This window comes from Sarcophilus harrisii, chromosome 5 (genome assembly GCF_902635505.1).
Source record: "Sarcophilus harrisii chromosome 5, mSarHar1.11, whole genome shotgun sequence".
In the NCBI taxonomy this organism is placed as follows: Eukaryota; Metazoa; Chordata; class Mammalia; order Dasyuromorphia; family Dasyuridae; genus Sarcophilus; species Sarcophilus harrisii.
Window position 1 is genome coordinate 239,402,516 of NC_045430.1, and position 24,809 is coordinate 239,427,324.

Genomic DNA, 24,809 nt, shown 5'->3' on the forward strand with positions numbered 1-24,809 from the left:
TTCAATCCTTTGGGAAATTTGAAAAAAGGGAAAATTCCTTTGCTTATTCCTTAAAACTCTTGTCTTACATTGATCCTATTTGTGAAGGAATTTTGGTTTTGTTTTCAGCTGCCATATTCTATACAAAATGACAACATAATTGGTACAAAAGATTCTTGCCTCCCTAACATATTTCAAGTCTTCTTCCTAAACCTAGTTTATATGATGATATACAAATCCTATCATAATGCACTGAAATGTCAGTTTAGAAAACATTTAAAAATGTCTATACACTGAACAGCTTGAATTTTCTAAAGCTAATTAAACTGCACTCCTAAACAGAGTCAGTGTTGACCACATCTGTGCAAACAAGTTGTGCTCATTGAAAAATCCATCCATTGCATGTCCTTAGATAACTAGGTCTTCAGAAATGTGAGCCAAGTCCTGCAGAACATTCAGAATCCTTATTAAATACCAAACATCATTTATGGTGGGAAGCTACATCTTCCCCATCAATGTGTTTTCTTCTTATACTCAACTATCCCTGCAATATACTGAATCCCACAAAGTTTGGTGGTTTCATGGAAGCCCAGGAAAGTTTGGATAAAGCACAGGAATCTTTGGTACCATGGTATTTGGTCAATCTAAAGAACAATCCACTACATTAAAACCTCACTAAAAACAAGCAAAACAAAATAATCCTTGCGGAAGGAGCTCTTAGTCTGGATCTTTGAATTTGTTCCTTTTAAAAAATATTTAGATAACTATATTTCAATACAATTGGTTTATTTTATAATCCTATGTATTTTATTTTATGTACCTAATAACATTTTTCTGAGAAGGGCTGCATAGATTTCACCAGGCTAAAAAAGAGTTTCAAGACTCACAAAAATATTAAGGACCATCTATCTTAGGGATTCAAACTATGAGATAAAACCAGCTCATTTACTTTGGTAGTTAAGTAAAACAGGGTCCAGGGAAAATCAGTCTAATTTTGATTCTGTTCATGAGCTATTTAAAGTTTCTCTATATATTTGATTGAGCAAAAAAGTGGAGTCTGAAAATGGACTAGGCACAAAAATACTTTATTACCATACTAAGCTAAGCACTTCTGTCATGCAAAAAATATTTTCATCATCATAAAATTTAATATTTGATTTTGAAAATGTTCAGGATGTTATATAATTATTTAGAACACGTTAAAAACAACAAAGATAGAAACACTATCCTCAAACAGAAATTTTCATTTTAGACCCACTTAAATGGCAGACTGAAAATTTTTCCTCCTCCAAAGGAAATGTATCATGAACATTTATTTATTCATTTACTCACCCATTAACCCATTTATTTATTTTTAAATCAAAGTAAAATAGAGTTCCTTTTATTTAGAGTATTTCCTGAAAGCTTGTGAAATCTAGGAAAGACCAGGAATATGGCCAAACCAAGTTGGCAAATCACTGCAAAAACTTGGTAACAATAGAAATAAAAACCTATTCTTTCAATCAAGGAAATGAATAATGGAACTAAGAAAATAAAAAAAAAAAGCTTACCTGGAAAAGAAAAGTTTCCTGCAGTATTTACAAAGCTATCTGTCATTTCTCCAAATACTATCATCATAAGCGGGAGACCTGAACCATGAGCAATGGCCATGATGGTGCCCAGCACCATAAATAATTTATCTTTCCAATCAGAATATCGAAACTGAAAAAAAAAAAAAGAAGAAGAAAGGAAACAAAACAGGATTCAATTTGCAGAATGGAATAGTCTCATTTTCCACAAGTATGTAATCTTAAAATTGGGAAAGATCTTAGAGGCCACCTGCTTGAAGTAGTACCTGCCAACAATCCTCTCTACAGCTGCCAAAAGCAGTTATCCAGATTGAGGTGGAGATTTCAAATGAGAGGGAATCCTCTCTTTCCAGTGCTTTTTTCTTGTTGGATACTGAATTGGTTTGCCATTTCCTTCTCCAAAGCTCATTTTACAGATCAGGAATCTGAGGCAAAGAGTTAAGTTGTCCAGGATCACATTATTTGTAATTATCAGGCTGAATTTGAATTCAGGAAGATGTCTTCCCAACTCCAAGCCTGGCACTATCTGCACTAGGGTACCACCTAGTTGTCCAATTCTACTTTTAATTAATCTAATCAGAGATATGCTCCTTTCAATGGCCAAAATTAGGTTTGGGATGATCTCAGAAGTGTTGTCTGGAAGACACCTCCATGATTGAATCTATTCTGCATAAACCTACATTTTGTTTTGGATCGGGGGTTCCACGTGAGACAAAAGACATACTTCCTTCATCTTTCTAAATCTCAAGTTCCTCATTTACAAATTAGACAATATTTGTAAAGCCTGAGCATGGTGCATAGTAGGAGGTTAATAAAGGCTTATTATTTCCTTCCTTCTTCCCCTTCATCTGTAAAGTGAGGACAATAATACATGAATTATCATTTTGTTGTAAAGAAAGTATTCTGTAGGACTTAAAGCTGTGCATGTGGGAGTTGCAGTTATATTTGTACCATATAAAAGGAAACTCAGAGCTGCATAGGGAAGGGAATCCACAGAGGACTAGAGTCTTAGACAGAAATCTGAGCATCTGAGAGCTCCAAGTAATTCGAGAAGCTAGGCTGGGTGGAAAATCACTTAGACTGCCTGGCAATTGGCAGCTGAAGGCAACCTGGGGCAGACAGGGGCTGAAGCCACAAAAAGGCTCTAATGCCATCCATACAGAGGTGAATGAATAATGAGAACTTCCCAGACAGCAAGCATTTCATTTTTCTTTAATCGGGATTACTAGTTAGAAAAGCAGTTATCAATACCAGTAGGAGCAAGTAATTAACTATAGGGCTATAAAACTGGATAATTAGAGAAAATGTGAGAGTAATTTTGAGGGGACAGAAATCCCCAAATTGTATAATGCCCCCAAATAGCCTATGAGAGGCTGATCTGTCCTTTTACATTTGCTCTAGATGGGAAAAATGAAACTAAAAAAATCTATATTATCTAAACATCTTTAAAAAAGCAGTGTTACTGGGATTATATCCCAAAGAGATTATAAAGAAGGGAAAGGGACCTGTATGTGCACGAATGTTTGTGGCAGCCCTTTTTGTAGTGGCTAAAAACTGGAAACTGAATGGATGTCCATCAGTTGGAGAATGGTTGAATAAATTGTGGTATATGAAAATTATGGAATATTACTATTCTGTAAGAAATGACCAACAGGATAATTTCAGAAAGGCCTGGAGAGACTTACATGAACTGATGCTGAGTGAAATGAGCAGGACCAGGAGATCATTATATACTTCAACAACAATACTATATGATGACCAGTTCTGATGGATCAGGCCATCCTCAGCAACAAGATCAACCAAATCATTTCTAATGGAGCAGTAATGAACTGAACTAGCTATGCCCAGAAAAAGAACTCTGGGAGATGACTAAAAACCATTACATTGAATTCCCAATCCCTATATTTATGCCCACCTGCATTTTTGATTTCCTTCACAAGCTAATTGTACAATATTTCAGAGTCTGATTCTTTTTCTACAGCAAAATAACGTTTTGATCGGGTATACTTATTGTGTATCTAATTTATATTTTAATATATTTAACATCTACTGGTCATCCTGCCATCTAGGGAGGGTGGGAGGTAAGAGGTGAAAAATTGGAACAAGAGGTTTGGCAATTGTTAATGCTGTAAAATTACCCATGTATATATCATGTAAATAAAAGGCTATTAAATTAAAAAAAAAAAAAAAGCAGTGTTTTTTTTTTTTTTAGTCGAGGAGGGAGGTAGGGGAGGAGTTCCAAATTTGAGATTTCATTGCTGTGGGAAACTTCCAGTGTGGAAGCTCATCTGTACCTTAGAGTATTAAAAGAAAAATGTGAAACAGTAGAAAGATAAGTGGCCCTTCAATCCAGAGGAGCCGCTTCTGAGGCAAACTATCTGTGTGACCTTGATACTTAATTTTAATTTCCCTGGGTCTTGATTCTCTCATCTCTAAAATGAGGGACTGAAACTAAATGGTCTCCATTGTCCAGTCATGGATGTCTCTTCATGACCCCATTTGGGATTTTCTTGGGAAAGATACTGGAGTGCTTTGCCATTTCTTTCTCTAGTTCATTTTTACAAGTGGGGAAACTGAGGCAAACATGCTTAATTGAGTTGTCCAAGGTTATATATATCTCAGGCCACAAAGTGGTGGGTGAATAGCCATCTAATTCTTGTTCCCACAATCACTGAGTTTTAGAGGTTGGGCAGAGCCTATCTTTTTAAGGACCAAGCCTCTCTGCATAGCAACATGCTACTTCTCTGATAATTATGCTATTTAATCTAACCTCTTGCTCTGTAGATTAGGAGCTGAATTGAGCATTTAGGCTTTTTACTCTGTCCAGATTATATTACTTCTGCTAAAGCATTGAAAACTACTTTCTCTTGGGGGCTGAGATGTTAACATTCCTGCACTTCAGCTGAAGCTTAAGCAATAAGAAGTGAGACTTTCAAAGGTTACTGATAACAGGTGATAACATTTGACACCCACAACCCCAGAGACTAAGCAATTTACTAAGGTCTCAGTTACAACAAGGATCTTCTGGTCCTTACAGAAGGAAATCCTTTCCTTCTTTGCTACACCTGCCTATCTCTATTGTAATCTTTCTATGACTATCTTTTTAAATGATTATTTCTTTCTCCCCTCCCTTGTCTTTTCCCCACTTCCTTCTGTACCTATTAGCTCTTCTTTTTTGTATTTCCCTTTGTAAAAAAATGAGAGGTCTTACTGAATTTTGGATTTGAAAATGGGGTCAATGGTATAAATATGAGGATATCTGGGACTGTTCAATGAAATAGACTAAGAAGAACTAGCTTAATCTGTGGAAATTACCTAGCAGTCAGCTACATTTCCAATATAAGGATTTAATATATCTTCTGTATTATCCATGAATTTACTTTTCCCCTGTAAATCAACTCATCTTGCATTTACTCCATTTTTCCTGAGAGGGTGGGGTTGGGGGAGGAAGGTTTCCCCATATTTGTGACTTCTTGGAGGTGTTGCTGACTTGGAAAGATTAGAGAGAACTGCTAAGAATAAGTCACAGGATCTGACCTTTGAGCAGGCAGAATGATACACTGAGTGACAGGCCATTTTGCCTTGACCTCGATTAGACCATGTTGCCAGCTAAACTTCACAACTTGGCTTCTTCCCACCCTTCCAGTCTTCCATTCTCTTTTTCTCCTCACACCCTACATTCTAGCCACACTGGCCTATTTGCTGTTCCTCCAGGTACTGAGCACCATCCCCTTGCCTGGAATGCTCTCCCTCCTTTCCTCTGTCCCTGAGATCCCCCATTGAGTGCTTCTAGAGGCTCCAGATTGCCTCACTTGATTTCCTGTCAACTGCCATTAACAGCTGTTTTCAATCTGTCTCTCTTCTCCCTTTGCTCGCTGTTAAACTGAGCTTAGTCTCATGATTTCCTTCCCTATTCTCCATTCCCTGATACAGGCAAAAACAAAAAACAAAAAAACAACCAAAAAAAAAAAAAACCTTCAGAGGTTAGTTTCTTGGCTGATTCTCTACATTTAAAAAAATGCTAATAAAAAGGGGAACAAAGACTTCTCAAAAAGAACTGTCCTTGACCTCTCCTCTTCCACCCCTCCTCTATTTTTTCCACTAAGACAGCAGAGAAAGTTGCAGGAGCTACTAATGAGTCCTTTGGGAATATTTGGTGACTGAAGTAAGATTAATTTTCATTTCAGAGTAAAAGCAGATACAAGGCAGTCTTCAGCATTTTGAAATAGAAGCCAAAATGAGTTGGTTCTTTATAAAGCATCTCTTTAGGAACTTTGAGGACAGTGAGAAAGGAAGGAAATACCTACTATGTGCAAGGGCTTTTACAACTATTGTCTCATTTGATCGGACAACAATCTTATGAGATAAACTCCATTATGATCCCCATTTTATAGTTAACCAAACCAAGACAGGGGTTAAGTGACTTGGCCAGGATCATAAACTAATAAGTTTCTTAGGCTGAATTTGAATTCAGATCTCTCTGACTTCAAAACCAGTGTTCTGCATCATCTGGGTGTTTCCAGCTAGGTAATTTAAGACTCACATTTTACCAATGAGATTGGGGTGGGGGTCAATGACTTGCCCAAGCTCACATGAGTGGTCAGTGGAAGACCTGAGTCCTCTGCCTCTAATCCAGCAAACTATTTTTTACTATCACAAGTAATAAGAGGCAGTAATAATGATTGTAATAATCATCCTATTGATAATTTATTTTTGTAGGATTGAATTCCAAATATAAGCCAAAGATAATGTAAGCTTACAGACTACTTTGATACTTAAAAATCATTCTGATAAATCACCAATTTTTACACATAGATTAGGTTTAAGCATATCCATAGTCAGTCAAAAGTCAACAAGCATTTATTAAGGGCATAGTATCAAATATTGAGGGTACTTCCTGTCCTCAAGAAGCTTTCCACTGTAATGAAAGAGACAATATGTGCTTAACTAGCTGCATACAAGATATACTCAATGGAAATGGAGGGTAATTTTATAAGGACAACACTAAAATCAAGGGAGAAACCACCTGTATAAGGGGAGATTTAAACTGTCTTATTTGATTAGTTTTTTAACCCTAGTTCTATCCAAGTCAACAAGCATTTGTTAACTGACTATTATGTGCAAGGCACATAGCTAGGTGCTAAGGATATATATAATTCTATGAGTGCCAGACTTGCAGTCAGAAAAACCTGAGTTTAAATTTAGTTTTAGATACTTAACTGTGTGACAAGCAAGTCACTTAATTTGTCTACCTCGGTTTTCTCATTTGTTAAATGGGATAATAGCACCTACCTCTTGGGGTTGCTGTGAGGATAAAATGAGATAATATTTGTAAAGCACTTTGCAAGCCTTGAAATGGCATATAAATGCTAGCTTTTATTATTCTTGTTATTAATAATACAGTCCATATCTCCAAGAAGTTTATATTCCATTAGTGAAAAAATAATATAAAAACAGATAAGTATAATAGAAGCTATAATGTCATAAGGGCAAATGAGAGACTCAGACATAGGGATCTTACCTTGGAGTCTGTGAAATTATTTTTTAAAAAATACTTTAATAACCGTTTCAATATAATGTGTTTCATTTACAAACTATATATTTTATTTTATGCATTTAAAAATTATTCTGAGAAGAGGTTCCTCCAAAATGTTAGAAACTCCTGGTCTAAGGAATTTGATGAGGGAAAGACTTGTTAGTTCCCCTAGTAGAATGTAATCTTCCTGAGGGTAGAGACTGTTTCATTATTATCTTTGCATTTCCAATATCTGGCACAGTACTTGGCTCTAGTAGATAAATCTGGCCCAGGGTGGGTGCTTAATGAATGCTTATGGATCAGTTGGTTGCCACAGGTCATAATGGAGACCAAGTGAGATTATGAATGAATCTATACAAAATCCATTGCTGAAGGAACCCAAGAATACCAAAATATTCTGTATTGCTTCTTTCATCTCAAGCTAGCTCCCATGGACCAGGTAAATCAGGTATGGTTTTAAAATGACCCTCTCCCTTGTATTATTCTCCATTAGACATTCTGATACTTTACTATAAAACATGTAACTGCTCAGACACATACAGTCCATCCTCTACCCAATTGTCACATTTATCTTTCTAAAGCATAGATCTGATGATGTCATTCCACTTCCTTCTCTGATTAACTCCCTATACCCCCAGAATCAAATATAAAATCTGTTTGGGACTCTGGATTCCACCTCCCCTTCCAGTATTCTCATTCTCACCTAATTCACTCTCACATATTTTTTAACCCTCTACCTCCCAATATCAGATATTTTTACTGGCTGTCCCTCTTGCTTGAAATTCTTACTCTGTTTCTCTGGCTCCCAGATTTCTGATATCTGAGTATACGTAAGCTTATGAGTGCTGGACTTGTAGTCAGGAAAATCTGAGTTCAAATCTAGTTTTAAATGACTAACCTGTGGGATCCTGGACATGTCATTTAACCTGTCTGTCTCAGCTAAATCTCACCTTCTATAAAAAGTCTTTCCGAATCCCCCTTAATGCTAGTGCCTTCCTTTCATAGATTATTTCCAATTTATCCTGTCTCTTTTTGTTCATAGCTGGTTTGTATGTAGTCACTCCCATTAGACTGTAAGCTCCTTAAGAACAGGGACTGCCTTTTTCCTTCCTTTGTATCCTCAACACTTAGGACAGTGCCTGACATATAATAAATGCTTCCTTATTGATCATAACTTGACACTAAACATACACTTAATGTCTGTTAAGAGAAAAGTTTTCAAGCACTAAACATGTGCATGTATACAAAATAACATAAATAGTATCCATTTTTGTCCCCTTTTCTCTCTCTCACTTCACTATGTTGGACCATGAACAGATGCCCTTGTTTATTCCTAGTACTAGTCATGGGCAATGCTTGAGTTCTAGTTATCACTGATTCCTGAAATTATACTCTTCTGCCCTTTTGAATTCCTCTTTTAAAGTCCACTTCAACTGTTACTTCCTCCAGGAAACTTTCCCTGTTTCATCTAATTGTTAATGTCTTCTACCTTTCGACTTGACTGGCTAATATGCTGTCTTTTGCCCATTTCTAATGCACTCAATATTGAATATTATAATTTTCCATGTCATTTCCCTTCACTGGACTATAATATCCTGAGAGGGCTGCACTAGATTTCTCCAAGTTCTCTGTCAGATTTGAAATCTTATGGCAAGGGCCTCAAAGATCATAGCGATTTTAGAGCTGTTAGACCTCAGAAAATATCCAGTCCAACTCTCTCAGGATATTACAGTCTAGTGAAAATAATTTTTTTTTCCTGAAGCGCTAATAGAGAGCTCTGAACACAGGCAGTATTTTAAAATGTTTGGTGTGAGTCACTTAACCTCTGTCTGCCTCAGTTTCCTGAAATGTAGAAGGGGATCATGCTAGGACTTAACCCAACACAAAGTTATTGTGAGAGCAAATGAGATAATGTCTGCAATGTGCTTTACACAGTTCTTGACACATGGTAGGCACTTATTAAATGCTTCTTCCATTCCCCTTCCTTGGTATAATTTTTGTAATGGAAAGACAGCTTTATATAACTTACATAACTTATGATCCATAACTTACCAATGTTAATGGGCTGATCATGTGAGTTTTCTTCATTTTTTTTCTCTCTTGCCGGTTACTGAAAAAAATAATAGTTGGAATTACAAATGTACTATCAATATTTCATGTATTTCATGAGATAAAACCAATGAATCAACAATTAGTTATTATTAAGTATCACTTATGCATATTTCAGGTATTATGATTTGCCATAACAAAGGCATAAAATATTTTGGGGGGAAGGCAGACATGATTTCCTTTTGGTCATTGAGAGATAACTGGAGCACTAAGAGTTTCTGACATGCCCATTGATAGTCACAGAAAGAATATATTTCAGAGATAAGATTTGAACTGAAGTTGTCCTAACTCCAGGATCAGTTCTCTCTTTTTTTTTCTTCAGTTAACAAATATATCACCCCTCTGTCAGGAAGTGGGTAGCATTAATGGTCATCTAAAATCTAAAATCTTAAGGATTTTAATTTCATTAAAGAAAATTCTTAAGTCTTTCAAAGTTGATTTTCTTTACAATGTTGCTATTGCTTTATAAATTGTTCTAATTTTGCTCCATATCAGTTCAAATAAGTCTTCTCAGATTTCTCTGAAATTGTCTCATTTACCATTTCTTACAATGCAATAGTATTCTATTATATTCATATGCCATTTTTTCAGTCACTGATCAATTGATAGGTACCACTTTAGTTTCTAGTACTTTTCCATGACAAAAAGAATTGCTAACATATTTTTGTGTGTAAAGGATCCTTTCATTTTTATCTTTCTTTTTGGCAAACAGACCTAGTAATCCATTGCTAAGTCAAAAGGTTACTTATTGTTCATCCCTCATTTTCAAAGAGGACCAATGACAACATAGGGTGATGTCTTGACTTGCGTGTGAATTAGATGTGAGACAGAGTTGCCCAAAATCATAGGCCTCATTCTTTCTTTCAGAGTCATCAAAGTACATGGGTAAGACAAAATTCATGAAGACTGGTAATGGCTCAGGATGCAGTGGATGACCTTGACATCTTCAATGTCTGACCAAGCTCTGAGCATTCTACCACACCTACTTCAGCTGCCCTCATGGCTATTGGAACAAACTGTTCTCATTTGCCCATTCCACTGGGAGAAGTGGGAGATGTCTAGGTCAAAGGGTGGTTTGCATAATTTAGTGACTTTGGGACCTTGGTTCCAAATTGGTTTGCAGGATATACCAGCCTTCTACTTACTACATTACCTCTCTCACTATCTACATAAATAAACAATAGCTATGAAAAAACGGAAATTTTCCATACTTATTGTCTTTTCATGTTTAAATGAAAGATCTTTAGATAACTAACTGATATACAAAAGGGACAGATACAAAAATATATAGATGATTTTCCTCCTCAAGATACAGGATTTGGAAAATACAGGATTTAGTGAATTCCTAGTAATGAATCTTCTTCTGTTAATATGGATTGACAAATGTTTTGCAACTTACAGTCTTAGAGAATTGTCAGGAACATAGAGGACATTTGGGTTACTTGACCAGGGTCAAACAGAAAGGTCTCTTTGTACTTTATTACAGTGCCTCCAAAATTCCCATGAAAATGATTTTTAAAACTATACATAGGAAATTATCATGATCAACAGTTTACAGTCTGTGATTTTCAGTATGAGGGATCCCATAATAAATATACATAAAGTGCTCTATAGGTAGCCAGAGCTTTAACTCCACAGAATATGGATACTCAACTTTTTAACATTACCATTTTGCTACTGGCTTCCTAATTAATGACTATTATTTACCCAGCCTAGATCGAGCACAGCACTTACTGATTTTACTTTACTGATTAGGCTAATATCTGAATGGGAAGGTCCCACCCAACAATATTTATTATTGTTTCAGTAACTCAAAACCTGAGGTCATCTAGTTAGCACAGTGGATGGAGTGTCAGGCCTAAAGTCAGGAAAACTCATCTTCTTGATTTCAAATCTGGCTTAGGACATTTATTAGTTGTGTGATCCTGGGCAAGTTATTTAAACCTGTTTGCCTCAGTTTTCTCACTTGTCAAGTGAGCAGGGGGAAAAGAACTGACAAATTACTCCATTATTTTTGCCAAGAATATTCCAAAAGGGGTCATGAAAAGTCAGATATAACTAAAATGACAGAACAAGAAGAAACTCCAAAACTGATTGGTATCCCTCCTAATAAAAGAAAGCATTTTCTTGACATTTAGGGGAAAAAAAGATTGTATCATTAAAATGAATTTTAGACTTAAAATAACTGGAAAATATCTTATATTTTGAAAACTTTTTAAATCCACCACACCTTAAAGGAACCAGTCTGTATTTAAGGAGAGATTATAGTATGTACACAGATAAATAAACATAAAGGCAAGCTGAGGAAGGAGAAAGTATTAACAAATGAGCAATTCTGGGGAAGCTTCTATCAGAAGGTGGCTTCTAATCTGACCCAAGATAAATTAGCAATAATTGGCAGCATATGCTTTAGGTGCCAAATAAGTCTTATAGATAATAAGTACAATGTAGGCAAGAGTGGTCAGAATAGCTTTAAAGTAGGGAAGTTCTATGAAGTCAACTGTGAAAAACAAAATAAAACTCTTAGTTTTGAAAAATATGTTTCCCAGAAAATCATTCCTTTTAGCTAAAAGCTATTAAATTGACCAATAGTTTCTCTATTGATATTTGATAAATTAGAATTAATACATTTACTAAAGCAGAATAGCATTGGCCAAAAGCTTGCTGCTTCTATTCATTTTCAAATCAGGTTTCCCTAAATTTCTCTCAAGAGATTCCTGGAAAGAGCAGAGTTCTGTAGTCCAATTGAGTTTGAATTTTCCAGTGTAGCTAATCAAAGTTAAGCAAAGCTCCCCAAAAGACACTGTTGCTCCCAAAGAATATGATTCAACTTTCATATGGAAAACAAATCAAGGCGATGCTGGAGCTCCAGCAATAAAGACCAGTGTGGTAACTAGACAATACTGTATTTGGAATCAAACACTTGGATCCCTTCCCACTTCTGCTACTTACTACCCATGTTACCTCGGCCAAGACATTTAAAATCTATGTACCTTAGGTTTTTCATCTGTCAGAAATAAACAGAGTTGATTCCGGAAAGCAATTTGGAACTATGCCCAAAGGGCTATAAAACTGTGCATATCCTTCAGCCCAGAAATATCACTATTAGTTCTGTATCCCAAAGACATAAAAACTAAAAAAGGGACATATCTCGACAAAAATATTTACAGCAGCTCTTTTTGTGGTATCAAAAAATTGAAAATTGTGGGGATGCCCCGTCAAGGGGGGAATGGCTAAACAAGTTGGGTATATGACTGTGATATAATACTATTGTGCTCTAAGAAATGAGGAGCAGGATGGTTTCAGAAAAATGTGAGTAAACTTGTGTGAACTTGATAGAAAGTGATGAAAAGTGAAGTGAGCAGAACCAGGAGGAAAACTGTACATAGTAACAGCAATATTGTATGGTGGATCATCTGTGAATGACTTAACTATTCTCGGCAATCCAGTGATCTAAGACACTTTTGAAGGGCTTATGTTGAAAAATGATCTCTACCTCCTGAGAAAGAACCGATGGAGCCTGAATATAGATCAAAAAATACCCTTTTTAAAGGCTATTTTTGTCTGTTCTCATTCACAAAATGGCTAATGTGAAAGTATATTTTATATGACTGTACATATATTACCTATATTGAATTGCTTGCCTTCTTAAGGAGGAGAGAAGGAAGGAAGGGTGAGAATTTGGAACTTAATATATTTTTTTAAAATGAATGTTATATATTATATTGTTTAATATTGTTAAATATATGTTTAACATATATTGAACTATTTCCATCTAGGGAAAGTTGTGGGGGAAAGGGAGGGAAATTGGAAACCAAGATTTTACAAGGGCTATTTTTTTTCACTTTTTGTTCTAGTTTATATATTTGTTTATTATTATAGCTTTTTATTAACAAAACATATGCATGGGTAATTTTTCAACATTGACCCTTGAAAGGGCTAATGTTGAAGAATTGTCCATGCATTATGTTTTGAAAAATAAAAATTTTAATAAAGGAAAAAATGAATGTTAAAATTGTTTTTAACTGTGTTTAGAAAAATATTTAATATTTTTAAAAAATTTTAAATGATTTGGGCAAGATAATAATCTCTAAGGCCTTGTCCAGCTATAAAACAAAAGAACAATTTTTCCAATTAACCAAATTCCTGACATCTAGCCAACCACTTTTTAATATCGAACACTACTGTAGTCATAGCAAGGATAATACAACCCAACAATATCATATTGAAAGTTCTTCTCTTGGAGACTTTAGAGAATCTTAGAAGATAGTACCATTACATAATTTGAACCCAATGGCATACACTGTTCAATATGGTACCCCAAATCATTTCTTGGCACTGCTTGAGTTAACTACTCAGTCCTATCTAACAGTTTTGGGGAGATGAGTTCTTTTGAGGGCTTGATCTCAATAAAAATCCTGATCCCTTTCATATTACATCTGGTCGCCATCATTTTGCCTACACAGGCAGAATGCAGGTGCATAAAAATATCTTTTATTATTGAAGGTGAAGGAAGGTGAAGAAAGGAGAACTGGTCTGGATTACAGAGGATTTCAGAGCAAGACATCAGTTAAACTCAGTCTGACAATGTAGTTCCTTCTTACAGATAAAAACCATCATTCACAGAGCTATTCATTCTACTTTACTCAGATTTCAAAAAAAAATCAAATAATTTGACAAAAGCATGAGTCACCTTCACCAGGTCCTGCCTAGTTTTATTGCTTTTAAAAATTTACTCTCTGTTCCCAGATTTTTTTCCTGGTCTTTAAATTATATTAATCATTTTTTGCTGAGGCCCAAGTAAGTGGAACCCACCTAGTCTTGATTCAACTCTGCCGACCTTGAATATAACCTTTCCTGCCTTCAATTTCTTGTTTCCAGGACCTGTCAGTTAAAAAAAGATTTTGGTCCAATATGGGTTCCAAACTGTTCCCACTTTCTCCACATCAAATGCACTAGCTTTGCAAATCCCTTGTTCGTCATTGTTAGGGTTTTCTCTAATTCCTGACCTCAAGAATCATCTTATCTTTGTCCATCTCTGACTTTATCCTTTTGCTGGTGATAGGGATGCTGCACTCACCTTGCCCCCATCCTATTGCCTTGCCCAGAACTGGCACTAATAGGCATAGGTTGTGTTTTGGCTGAATTCCCCCTTGAACTTTCTGCTCAATCTCCATTCTACCCCACCCCACTCTGGCTAACCCAGAGCCTCTTGTTCTCTGTGCATTTTTGTTGATGTTGTTCCTGTCTGAAATGTTCTTGATTTGCTGAAACCTTTCAGAACCTACCTCAGATAAATGTGGTCATTCATTTGGTTCCTGAGATGCTTTATCCAGCTCTTTCTTTTGCCCTTATATTATTCTCTAATCATACGTTAACCCCAAACTGTTGACAGTCTCCTTCCCTCTACCATTCCCATCCCCAACTAGATATTCAAGTCTTTGAATACCAGGTTTAGTGCATTTTCTTCTTTGTATCTCAACTGCCCCGCATATAGCCTTGAATATAGAATATAGAAGGCACACAAGGAAAACTAATTGAACTGAATACATTCTGATTCACCATGGTATGGTACTCTGCACTTATACTATGGACTTCCCCTAGACAGCTTCACCTAATTTCTACCAGTTTGATTCTTTTCATTCTTTTCTTTTCCAAATTTCAGGCTTGTTTTTTTTTTTTTTTTTTTAAGGGAGTGCCCTTCTATTTAATAAAAGAGCCAGATTATAAGAATACCTCAAAGGACCAAGTGAGATATCAATTAATACAGTGCATTAACACATAATAGAGATAAAAGGACGAAAATTTAGCGAAATTATAATGAGGCATCTAGGTAGTACAGTAGATCAAGCACAGAACTTGGAGTCAGAAAGATCTGAGTTAGAATATGTCATATACTTATCAGCTGTGTGATCCTGATCAAGTCACTTAGCCCTGACTACCTGAGTTTCCTTATGTCTAAAATGAGTTGGAGAAGGAGATGGCAAACCACTCAAGTAGCTTTGCCAAGAAAACTCCGAATAAGGTCCCAAAGAGACCTAAGTGAGTGAAATACAAGAAAATTATAATCTCTCTCTCTCTCTCTCTCTCTCTCTCTCTCTCTCTCTCTCTCTCTCTCAAAAACTGGGGTCATGTGATTTGCCCAGAGACACAGAGCTAGGAAATGTTTAGTATCTGAGGTCACATTTGAACTCAGGCTCTCCTGACTTTAGGGCTGGTACTCTATCCACCGTGCCATTTAGTTGCCCCTGTAATATCTTTTTGTAATCAATGCTATTACTACCAAACTGTCTGATGATCTTTCCATTATTGGCCTGTAGATAATCTACTACATGATTTGTCCATGGTGAACTTTAAATGGCAGACAGACTTACCTTCCTCAGCTACCTAATATAGGCTCCCACACTCCTTCTTCCCCTGCCAAAGCAGTGTGTGCTCAGAAACTGTCCACTGATTTGAATACTAATTTATATATGTAACATAATTAGAAAGGCAAAGCTGCTACAAACATATCATTTCAAAGCCAATAAGAATTTTTTTTAAATTCCAGTTACTTTGGATATTTTTCTTCTGTTTAGGTCAAGATTTGACAACTCCTTCAGCTTTATGTTTATATTTATTTTATTTATTTCAATATTTATTTTAACTAAGATTTTAAAATAAGCAGTCACACAGGTGAATAGCAGTTGAAATACTGTCCTTGGCTGGCAGCCACTGCTTTTTCCATGCCTTCTGGAACAATACACTATTAATTATAATTTCCACACATCTGCCTCAATCGGTTCACTCATGTCCAGCAGACTTTATCATACATAAATATTAACTCTTTCTTTAGTGGATTAATGACCCCATCTCTATGGTGATACATTTCCCTGGTGTAGAAAGCAGCATCTCTGGACCTTCTTATCTCGGATGTCACAGGGTTATAGAGTTCCACCTAGAAAGGACTTCACAGACTATCTGACCCACCCAATTTTCCCAGTGAGAAAATGGAGGCCCTGGTAGGTGATTTGTTCAAGGTCACACGGGTCTTCCATAAATCCCCCTAAAGGATTTTTCCAAGAGATTGGAAATTTCCATTTAGTTTTCTTTTTTTTTAAGTATAAATTGGAGTTTTTTGAAAAGTACATATTAAATTTAATATAGTAGAGCCCATACTGCCTTGCTTGTCCCTGTCCCTTCTGAACTTTTTCCTATGTACTTTTGTGTTTTCTTATTTCTGTTTCCTTGTTTTTTATCTACTTCTTTTAATCCTCCCAATTTAGTTAGTTACAACAATTTAGTTAATTTAGTTAAAACAAATACCCCAATCATCTCATAATTTAAAGGTCATAAAGACAAAGATTAGAAGTCATCAAATCTAATACCCTCATTTTACCAATGAGAAAACTGAGGCAAACAGAGATTTAAGTGACATACTCATGGCCACATAGACAGTAAGTGACTAAGGTAGAATTCAAACCAAGGTTTTCCATACTCCAAATCAAGCCCCTATGCATCACACTAAGCCATCTCTCCTTAAGGATGAGGATTTTCCCAAAAATAGACAGGTTGCTGCCCTTAGCTACAGTTCTATTATTAAGATTTTTATGTTAAAAAATAATCCATTCATTTGATGAAACAAAGGGAAAGTGGACTCTAAGGGCTGGAGGTTCATTTTAAATGCTAAATTTTCAGTATAAGATTGTGTCCCTGTTGTCTAAAGATAAAATGTATCATAACACTATAACCTATGTTATAATGTTACCATTGGTGACTGAGCTTCAATGAGTGAGCCAAATATCTTTTTAAATCTAGCCCAAACTCCTGACTTTACAAATGAGGAAACTGAGGTCCTGAGAGGTAACTTGTTCAAGGTCACATAGATCTTTCATAAATCTTCCTTAGAGGATTTTCCCAGTATATTGGAAACTTCCATCTCATTGTTGGTAACTGTCTTGACATTGGAACACAGGTGACTTCCCAATCTACATATGGGATTCAGGAAATTGCAAAACATTTTAGCCATGAAATAAAAATCAGCACAATAACCTGTTAAGGAAATAGCAGAAAATAATGTGTACTCTGAACTTTTTTAAAAGGAGAATAACTAAATTTACATGTGTTTTCAAAGATAAATCATAGCTGGAACAAGTTTAATAAGATTTGGTCTTCTGAAAAAGTCCTTTGTATCTTTATATATATATATATGCATGTGTATGTATATATATACATAAATATATATGTGTGTGGGTATGTGTATGGGTGGATGTGTGGATACATATGTGTATATACACACACATATATATGTATATTTCATGTTCCACTCTTGCTTTCAATAATTTAATAATAATTATAAAAATAATTAATGCACAGCAGCTAAGTGGCACGATGGATAGAGTGCTGGACGTGGAGTCAGGAACAGCTGAGTTCAAATCTAAACTCAGACTCTAGCTGTGTGACCCTGGGCAAGTCATTTAACCCTATATTCCTCAGTTCCCTCTTCTGTCAATGAGCTGGAAAAGGTAATAGAAAAACACTCCAGTATCTGTGCCACAAAAAACCCCCCACTCAAATGAGGTCCCAAAGAGTTGGACATGATTGAAACAAGTTAACAATGACAACAACAAATATAAAATGAGCAGGTGATTTTTGACAGTTTGAGTTCATCGGACTAAATAAGGGATCAAAATTGCATTCCAGAGTCCTTACCAGAAGAAGTCTATTCAGGCTTCTTCTCAATTCTTACCTTTTTCAAAAAAGATATTACCAAAGATCATACTAAAGGATGAGTTCAGATTTTTCTCTCTATTACTTCTTTCTCTCTCATCCCTATTCTCAAATATTAGGAATAAGAGGAGGAGGAGAAAGAAGAAGAGCAAGGGGAATAAGAAGAAAGGAAAGAGGAGAAGAAAAAGAAGAAAAGGGGGAAGGAGGAGGAGGAGAAGGAGGAGAAACAGGGAAGGGGAAGAGGAATTCAGGGGTCACCCAAGGTGTAAGGCACATTTAAACACTTTAAGAACTAGTTTCGCAGTAAGTTGATTCAGGCAAGTACCAATGGTCTTGTGATGGAGAGAGCCATCTGCACCCAGAGAAAGGACAAATTGCAAAACCTGAATATGGATCACAACATGGCAGTTTCACTTTTTTGTTGTTGTTTGCTGGCTTTTTGTTTTCTTTCTAATTTTTTCCCTTTTTGATCTGATTTTTCTTGTGCAGCATGATAATTATGGAAATATGTATAGAAGAATTGCACATGTTTAACGTATTTTGGATTACTTGCCATCTAAGGGAAGGGGTGGAGGGGAGGGAGAAAAAAATTTGGAACACAAGGGTTTGTAAGGGTGAATGTTAAAAACTATCTAGGCATATATTTTGAAAATTAAAAAGCTTTTTTAAAAAAAAAAGAACTAGTTTCTCTTATGGTTGAGCTTAATGTCTCCAGACCCACAAAAAATGTTCATTGAAGGGACCAAATGCATCCACTGCTATAGTATGTGGGGAGCATCCTTTTTTTATACTGCTAGACTCTCTTGCCCTACTCTATCTGTCCATCTCCTGCTCACCCTTAAAGAAGGGAGTTACATGACAAAACAGGTAGAGGAAATAGAATCCAATGCAACAAAACAATTTGGCATAATATCAATGCCTAAGACTGGAGAAATGCATCATCATTTAATTTTTAAAAAGTACTGATACAGAAATTGGAATTTCATGTCCATATTATATACTCTTTTTTGAACCTGTGATGTCACTGCTATAGGTCAGTGTCAGACATTAGGCCTACAGGTCACATGTGACCCAGCACACTTGAGAGGGTGGCCCAAACCAAAATGCTATTTGATTTTAATGTGCTAATATCTTAATATACATATATACACATATGTCTATATATATAAGTATATACACATGTGCAGATATATCTGTGTGTATTTTATATACAGTATATAGTATGGATATCTATTATCCACACACGTGTATCGTGTATTATGTATAGTGGCCATCATTTCTATTTGAAATTTGATACCAAGGTATAGGAAATTCTCCTAACAAATATAGATGAGCATTTGCTTTGCAATTTATAGTCTTAGAGAACTGGCTGGAAACTGGCAGCCAACTCTAGAGGTTAAATGACCTCCTCACTGTCACACAGCTAGCTAGCATGTGTCAGAGGCAAGGCTAAAAATCAGGTCATCCTAATTCCAAAGCAGACCCTCTAATGGTCATTATTGCCTTTCATCAGGTACCACACTCTGCAGTAAATCTTTCTGGATTGAGTATCTAAATATTTTTAAAATTATTCAAAACAGAGAAAAAAGTAATATTTGTTTAAACTATGAGAAGGAAAACAAAGAGAAGATATTTCTGTAGGTTAAACTGATGGGCTTGATTACATAGAAAAGAGTTTGCAAAAAAAAATCTCAAAAGTAAATTTTTATTGAGAAAAATTTTCAATAAGTATCAAAGTCTGATTTGAATATATATATAAGGAACTGATTTATATCTGTAAGAATAAACACATTTCCCACTGGAGAAATAATTAAAGTGCATAAAAGGCCATATTTGAGAGAGAAATACAAATTATTAATAGCTACCTGAAAAGATACCTAGATTTCTGACTAGAGAAATGCAAATCAAGAATATCTTAACGGATCTTATACTTACTAATTCCTCAAAAATAGTAAAAAATTATAAAATTCAATATATTAGGAGCTGTGAGGAAATAAGCACTCTATTGTAGCATCTGGTACTATATAGTAATTACTTAACAAATATTTATTGATATAGTGGAATTACATTGTTGGTGGCATTGTAAACTTCTGTGACTTTTTGGAAGATCAACATGACAATATACAATAAAAGTCACAGCACCATCAATTCCATTGGCATGACTTTTCAAGTGTCTAGTACAATATCTGGCATGCAGTAGGTAAACAATAAATGCTTACTAATTACATGGTTTAGCCTAAAGGTCATGAAAAAGCCACTTTTTGTAATAGGAAAAACAGAAACAATTCATGGATTCAATAATTAAAGAATAGCTAAATAAATTATGGTACATTAATTTAATGGAAATTATAAAATTCTATGCCATATTACATAAGCAAATATGGAACGACTTATATGAAGTGATTCAAAGAAAGACAAGCAGAACCAGAATAGCATACGTATTGGCTATAATTATGTATTTTAGATATGAAAAGAAAAAAATCAAAGGTAACAGAACTAAGGGAATAAAGAGCAAACAAAAAATTTTAAATTATTTTGGTTGGTTCCATTTTGTGGAAATGTACAGCACAATAAAGCTAAGTTTTTATGTCTTTTCTTAAGATGCTAATTTGAATGTTTATATTTTGTCATTGTTATGACAGGCTTCATTCTGTCTACTGCAGAATTCTGTTAAAACAACTCTGTCCACCTCTCCATATAATCACTTTTTACATGAATGACAGCTTCCACTTCTTGTTTTTCCTTGCTCTTGCATATCAATTTCTACAGTTAATGGCCATCTATGGGAATTGCAGGTTACCAAGGCATTCAAATTTGAAGTCAGGTAAGATACTCAGTTCTTTGAGTTGGGGGAACAAGTCTTTTTATCCTCCTGTATTCTCCAAAACCAAAGACCACCCCTGAAAATGATTGGTGGGGTTGATTAACCCCTTTCCCCATCACTCAAGAGATAAGCCTTGTGATCTTATACCTCTTACTATTCATCCATCTAGTATCGCTTCAGCTACAAACACCAAATCCTTACCCTAATAACGAAGGATGGCCGAAGAAATCTTAGAATCGTGACATTCATGATTTGGTACCCAGTAATCTAGTAGAATATCAGGGCTACAATTCTAAGAGGAAATGGAAGCCAGCCTTCAAGAGCATGATCTCGAGTTGATAGTGGCCTTCCACTAATGCTATCTCATCAAGGCACAATCTCTCTACTTCCAGAAAGGCGTTCCAATGGAACAAACTGCATTCAGCCCCAAAACAGTGCTTATGCAGTGGACAACAGCGCAAAGCAAATTTGCTGTGATGAGGAAGAGTAGATCCAGGTTTGGGTGTGATGAGAACACAGCCATCCTAAAAGAAGGCCATCCCAGAAGAGGGAGTTTCATCATTAACACTTGACAAGTAGAGTTTTTTAGTCTGAGGTCTTTGAACTTATTTAAAAAAATATTTTGATGGCTATATTTTGTAACCCTACATAGTTTATTTTATGCAGAATAAAGTCATTTTTTTCTGGGGTGTCCGGAGGCTTCATTAGACTGTCATGGGGGTTCATAAGAATAATAAAGATTTAGGACTTGTGTTTTATAGTTGTGATTTATATTTAGCCTTCTATCTATACTTCCTTCATTGAGAGAAGCTTAAACTCTGTAAGACAAAGAGTTTCTCTCTGTTCTGCATCCTTAATATATGGCACCAAAATTCATGATCAGAACCACGGTAGGAACTCAAAATGTTCAACCAATTCAATCCACAAATTCTGTGTCACTGAAAATGTTCCATAGTTACTGACTCGTGATTAGTCCCTCTGTTACACCATCTGTTATTTTTCTTTACCTCCAAATTAACACTGTTTATTTTAACAATGAATATGATATGAGAATCTTGAGGAATTCCTGGTACAAGAACTTCCTTCACCAATGAAAACTACATATAGCCCGTGATTTTGTAGCTAAGAACTAGGGAATAATCTTAAGTACAATTAGTTTGTGACTTTCAAGGTCAGAAAGCTTGTGAGAGGTAATTTTTTTTTTTTTTCCTGACTTCCACCTTAGCACTTTCTGTACTGGGCCACTGCTGCCTCTCACTTTATATATATTTTAGGGGATGATATTTCTAATTTCAATGATGTACATAACTTCTACTAATGCAGGTAAGCATCAACTCTAAAATATACTTTTAGAACAAAAATTCTTAACCTTGGCCAACAGACCCCCTAAATAGGTTTTAGGAAGTCGATGAATTTTAGGGGGAATGTTCCTAACCTTTAACGGTAAGTTAGCTTTTCCTTCATTATTTAAAAACAGTCTTCTGTGAAAGGGGTCCATGACATAGAAAATGTTAAGAACTTCTGCCTTAGAGAGTTATCTGCCTAAGATTGTTTGCGTAAGATCACAGAGCCAGTATGGGTCCAAACTTAAAACATGTCTTCCTGAATCAGAAACTGAATCAACTTCCTAGCTCTTTATCTGTTTTGCCACACTATCTTTGATCTTTAAGAGTTTCTCCAATTAAAACTGTACACTGTAAAAATAAAATAATAAGAGCTAGAATTTATATAGTACTTACTATGTGTCAGACACATATTATCATTTGATCCTCACAACCCTGTGAAATAGGTAGTTTTATTATCTCCATTTGACAGTTATGGAGACTGAGGCAAACAAAAGTTAACTTGTTCAAAGATACACAGCTTGCAAATGTCAGAAGCCAAATCTGAGGGCCCAACACTTTACCACCTAGCTGTCCAAGCCATCTGTTTGGCTTTTTCCTTAATACTGTCCAGGAAAATTCCACTGAAATCCTACTTTAATGATCATCTCTGGGAGAGAAAGTCACTCTGGTTTTTCAAATGCTATGTCAAGGGAGTACATAGTCTGGCAGATTCTACAAAATATAAAGAAGGCCCCAAATCACTAATGTATTGTCTGGCTACCTGAAGATAAGTTCAAATAAATTTCAAATTTGTGTCTGGATTACCTGAAGAATGAAGAATTATTTGACCAAACAACCATTAAATTGTAAGTGATGTTGATCTCTGTCGGGTAGAAGGAATATTCAAATACACAAAATCCCAGACTCTAGAAATACTAAAATAAATATCCAGGAGAATGAAATTTTCTGTGGATTTTTTTTGTCACAGATATAGAAGAGGAAAAAAAAATGCATGTTTCCATGAGAATGAGGCAGTGGGATGTAATGGTAGAAGCAGTGGAGTTTTAGAAACTTGTCTCACCAATTCCAGAGGAGAGGATCTGTGTAACCTTTGGAAAATTCATTTAATTTTTCCAAGCCTCACTTTTTTCATATGTAATAGAGGAGAGTTAGTGTAGGCAATTTCTAGTCTCTTCCAGCTCTAAAATCCTATGACCCTAAAAATGATAGTAAAGTTATCAGCCAGAATTCACACCAGAGGGGCACATTTTCAGTTGACTAATCAGTCCTAGACAGCTTGAAGGAGTAACCAGTGAAACTGATGTTTCCCTGGGTTGATCATTTGGCAAAGTAGTTCAATTAGTTCTGAGTGGCCTGTCATGAACTCGGACAATATAACCAACAGCTTCATCAACTACCTGAGTCTAAATGAAAAGAGGATTCCTTCTACCTACTAGGAAAAAGACAGGCCAGTCACTTGAGAAACCTTTCAAGGCCTCTGGCTTTACTTACAAACCATCCCCAGAGCACCAAAACTACTTGCTCCCATCTGGACCAAAACGATACTCTGCCCAAAGCTCCAGTCCATGGTGCCCCATGTACCAGCTAAATAAAACTCTGGGGTTTTCACCCTCTCACTTCAAGCACGACTGAATCGGAACCAAACAGTAGCTACTCAGGGAGAAAAAGTGCTGCAGAAAGGCCCCTTTCCAAAGGGGGAAAGTACCATGGGGGAGGGAATATGACCATTTGCAGGATTGACCTTCTTTCCTCTTCTTTTTTAAAAAACAACATACCCAAAACTTCCCCAAAAGACCAAAAAACCCACAAGAACAAAAAGAACTACAAGCCTTAGACATGGGTTCTTTGAAGGTGCATACGTATTACTACACAACTCTCTGGTTTCACAAATGTAATCTATGCACAAATATTTGTCTGAAGCTTTCCTGGCAGGAATAGGGACAAGAAAGGCAGCCTTTTCTTCTCCAGTCCTCCTCCGGAAGGAGACTGGCAGATGCTGCTGCTTGGATGCTGGGAGCTTCCCAAACCAAAGCAAACAACAACAAAAAACTTTTGCTCCAAGGTCAAAATCTCCAGACAAACCTCCCCAAAGGCTCTACCGGGCGACACTTTATTTTAGACATTCCCAATGAAAGGACAGCAAGAGAACCTTGGGTTTTTCTTTCCCCTCCCGCCCTCCCGGGCCAAATCAGACACTATACACCGATAATTAAATGGAATGACGGGTATACGGACCTTGTGGTGGCTAGTTCAAAGTCACCCTCCGCTCCCGAGGAGCTGCCGGCGGTCCCGTTCCTTCCGTTCTCCCGGTCCATCTCAGCCTGCCTGGGGAAAAAAGCACGGGATTGAAGAGCACATGCACTTGTCTCCTTCCCCCCTCACCCCCCCCCCGGACGTGTTCCCTCCCCATCCCCCACCCCCATCATCCTCTCCCCATCCGATCCTCCTCCCTGACCTCCCTGGTGAGGCTCCGGCATGGGGGGCACATGCTGCTCGGGCAGTGTCCCCTCCCACCCCCCACCCCGGGGCAGGTCGTTTTCCCTCGCCCTCCCTGGGATGTCTGTAATGCCCAGGCAGAGTCCGGAGGCCCGGAATCTCCGGGCCGGGGCTGCCCGCGTGCGGCCGGGCCCCCAGCTCACCTCTAAGTTGTCCGTCCCGCTCTGAGAACACCCAGCTCCCTCGGACGCGGCCGAGGCCCAGGGCACTGGACTTTGCTCGCCGCGGCCTCGCCGCCTCCT

The 24,809-nt window shown here is 36.6% G+C and overlaps 1 protein-coding gene across 5 annotated transcripts in view; it reads right to left on the bottom strand.

Annotated features, from left to right (window-relative positions):
* The window catches only part of LOC100914588 (phosphatidylcholine translocator ABCB4), a 106,646-nt gene extending 81,837 nt beyond the window's left edge, over window positions 1–24,809 (bottom strand). Inside the window, exons 1-4 of one of the 5 annotated variants that reach the window (XR_004229797.1) lie at window positions 24,711–24,809; window positions 24,307–24,396; window positions 9,136–9,193; window positions 1,530–1,680 (exon numbers count right to left, since the gene is read on the bottom strand). Coding sequence is in view for 3 of the 5 variants with exons in the window: in XM_031939939.1 (XP_031795799.1) it covers window positions 1,530–1,680; window positions 9,136–9,193; window positions 24,307–24,386 (289 nt within the window). In the remaining 2 variants the exon portion in view is untranslated. Of the gene's footprint in view, window positions 1–1,529; window positions 1,681–9,135; window positions 9,194–24,306; window positions 24,397–24,710 lie in introns of those variants that run through there. The other 4 variants (XM_031939939.1, XM_031939940.1, XM_031939941.1 and 1 more) reach the window with 4 other exon arrangements.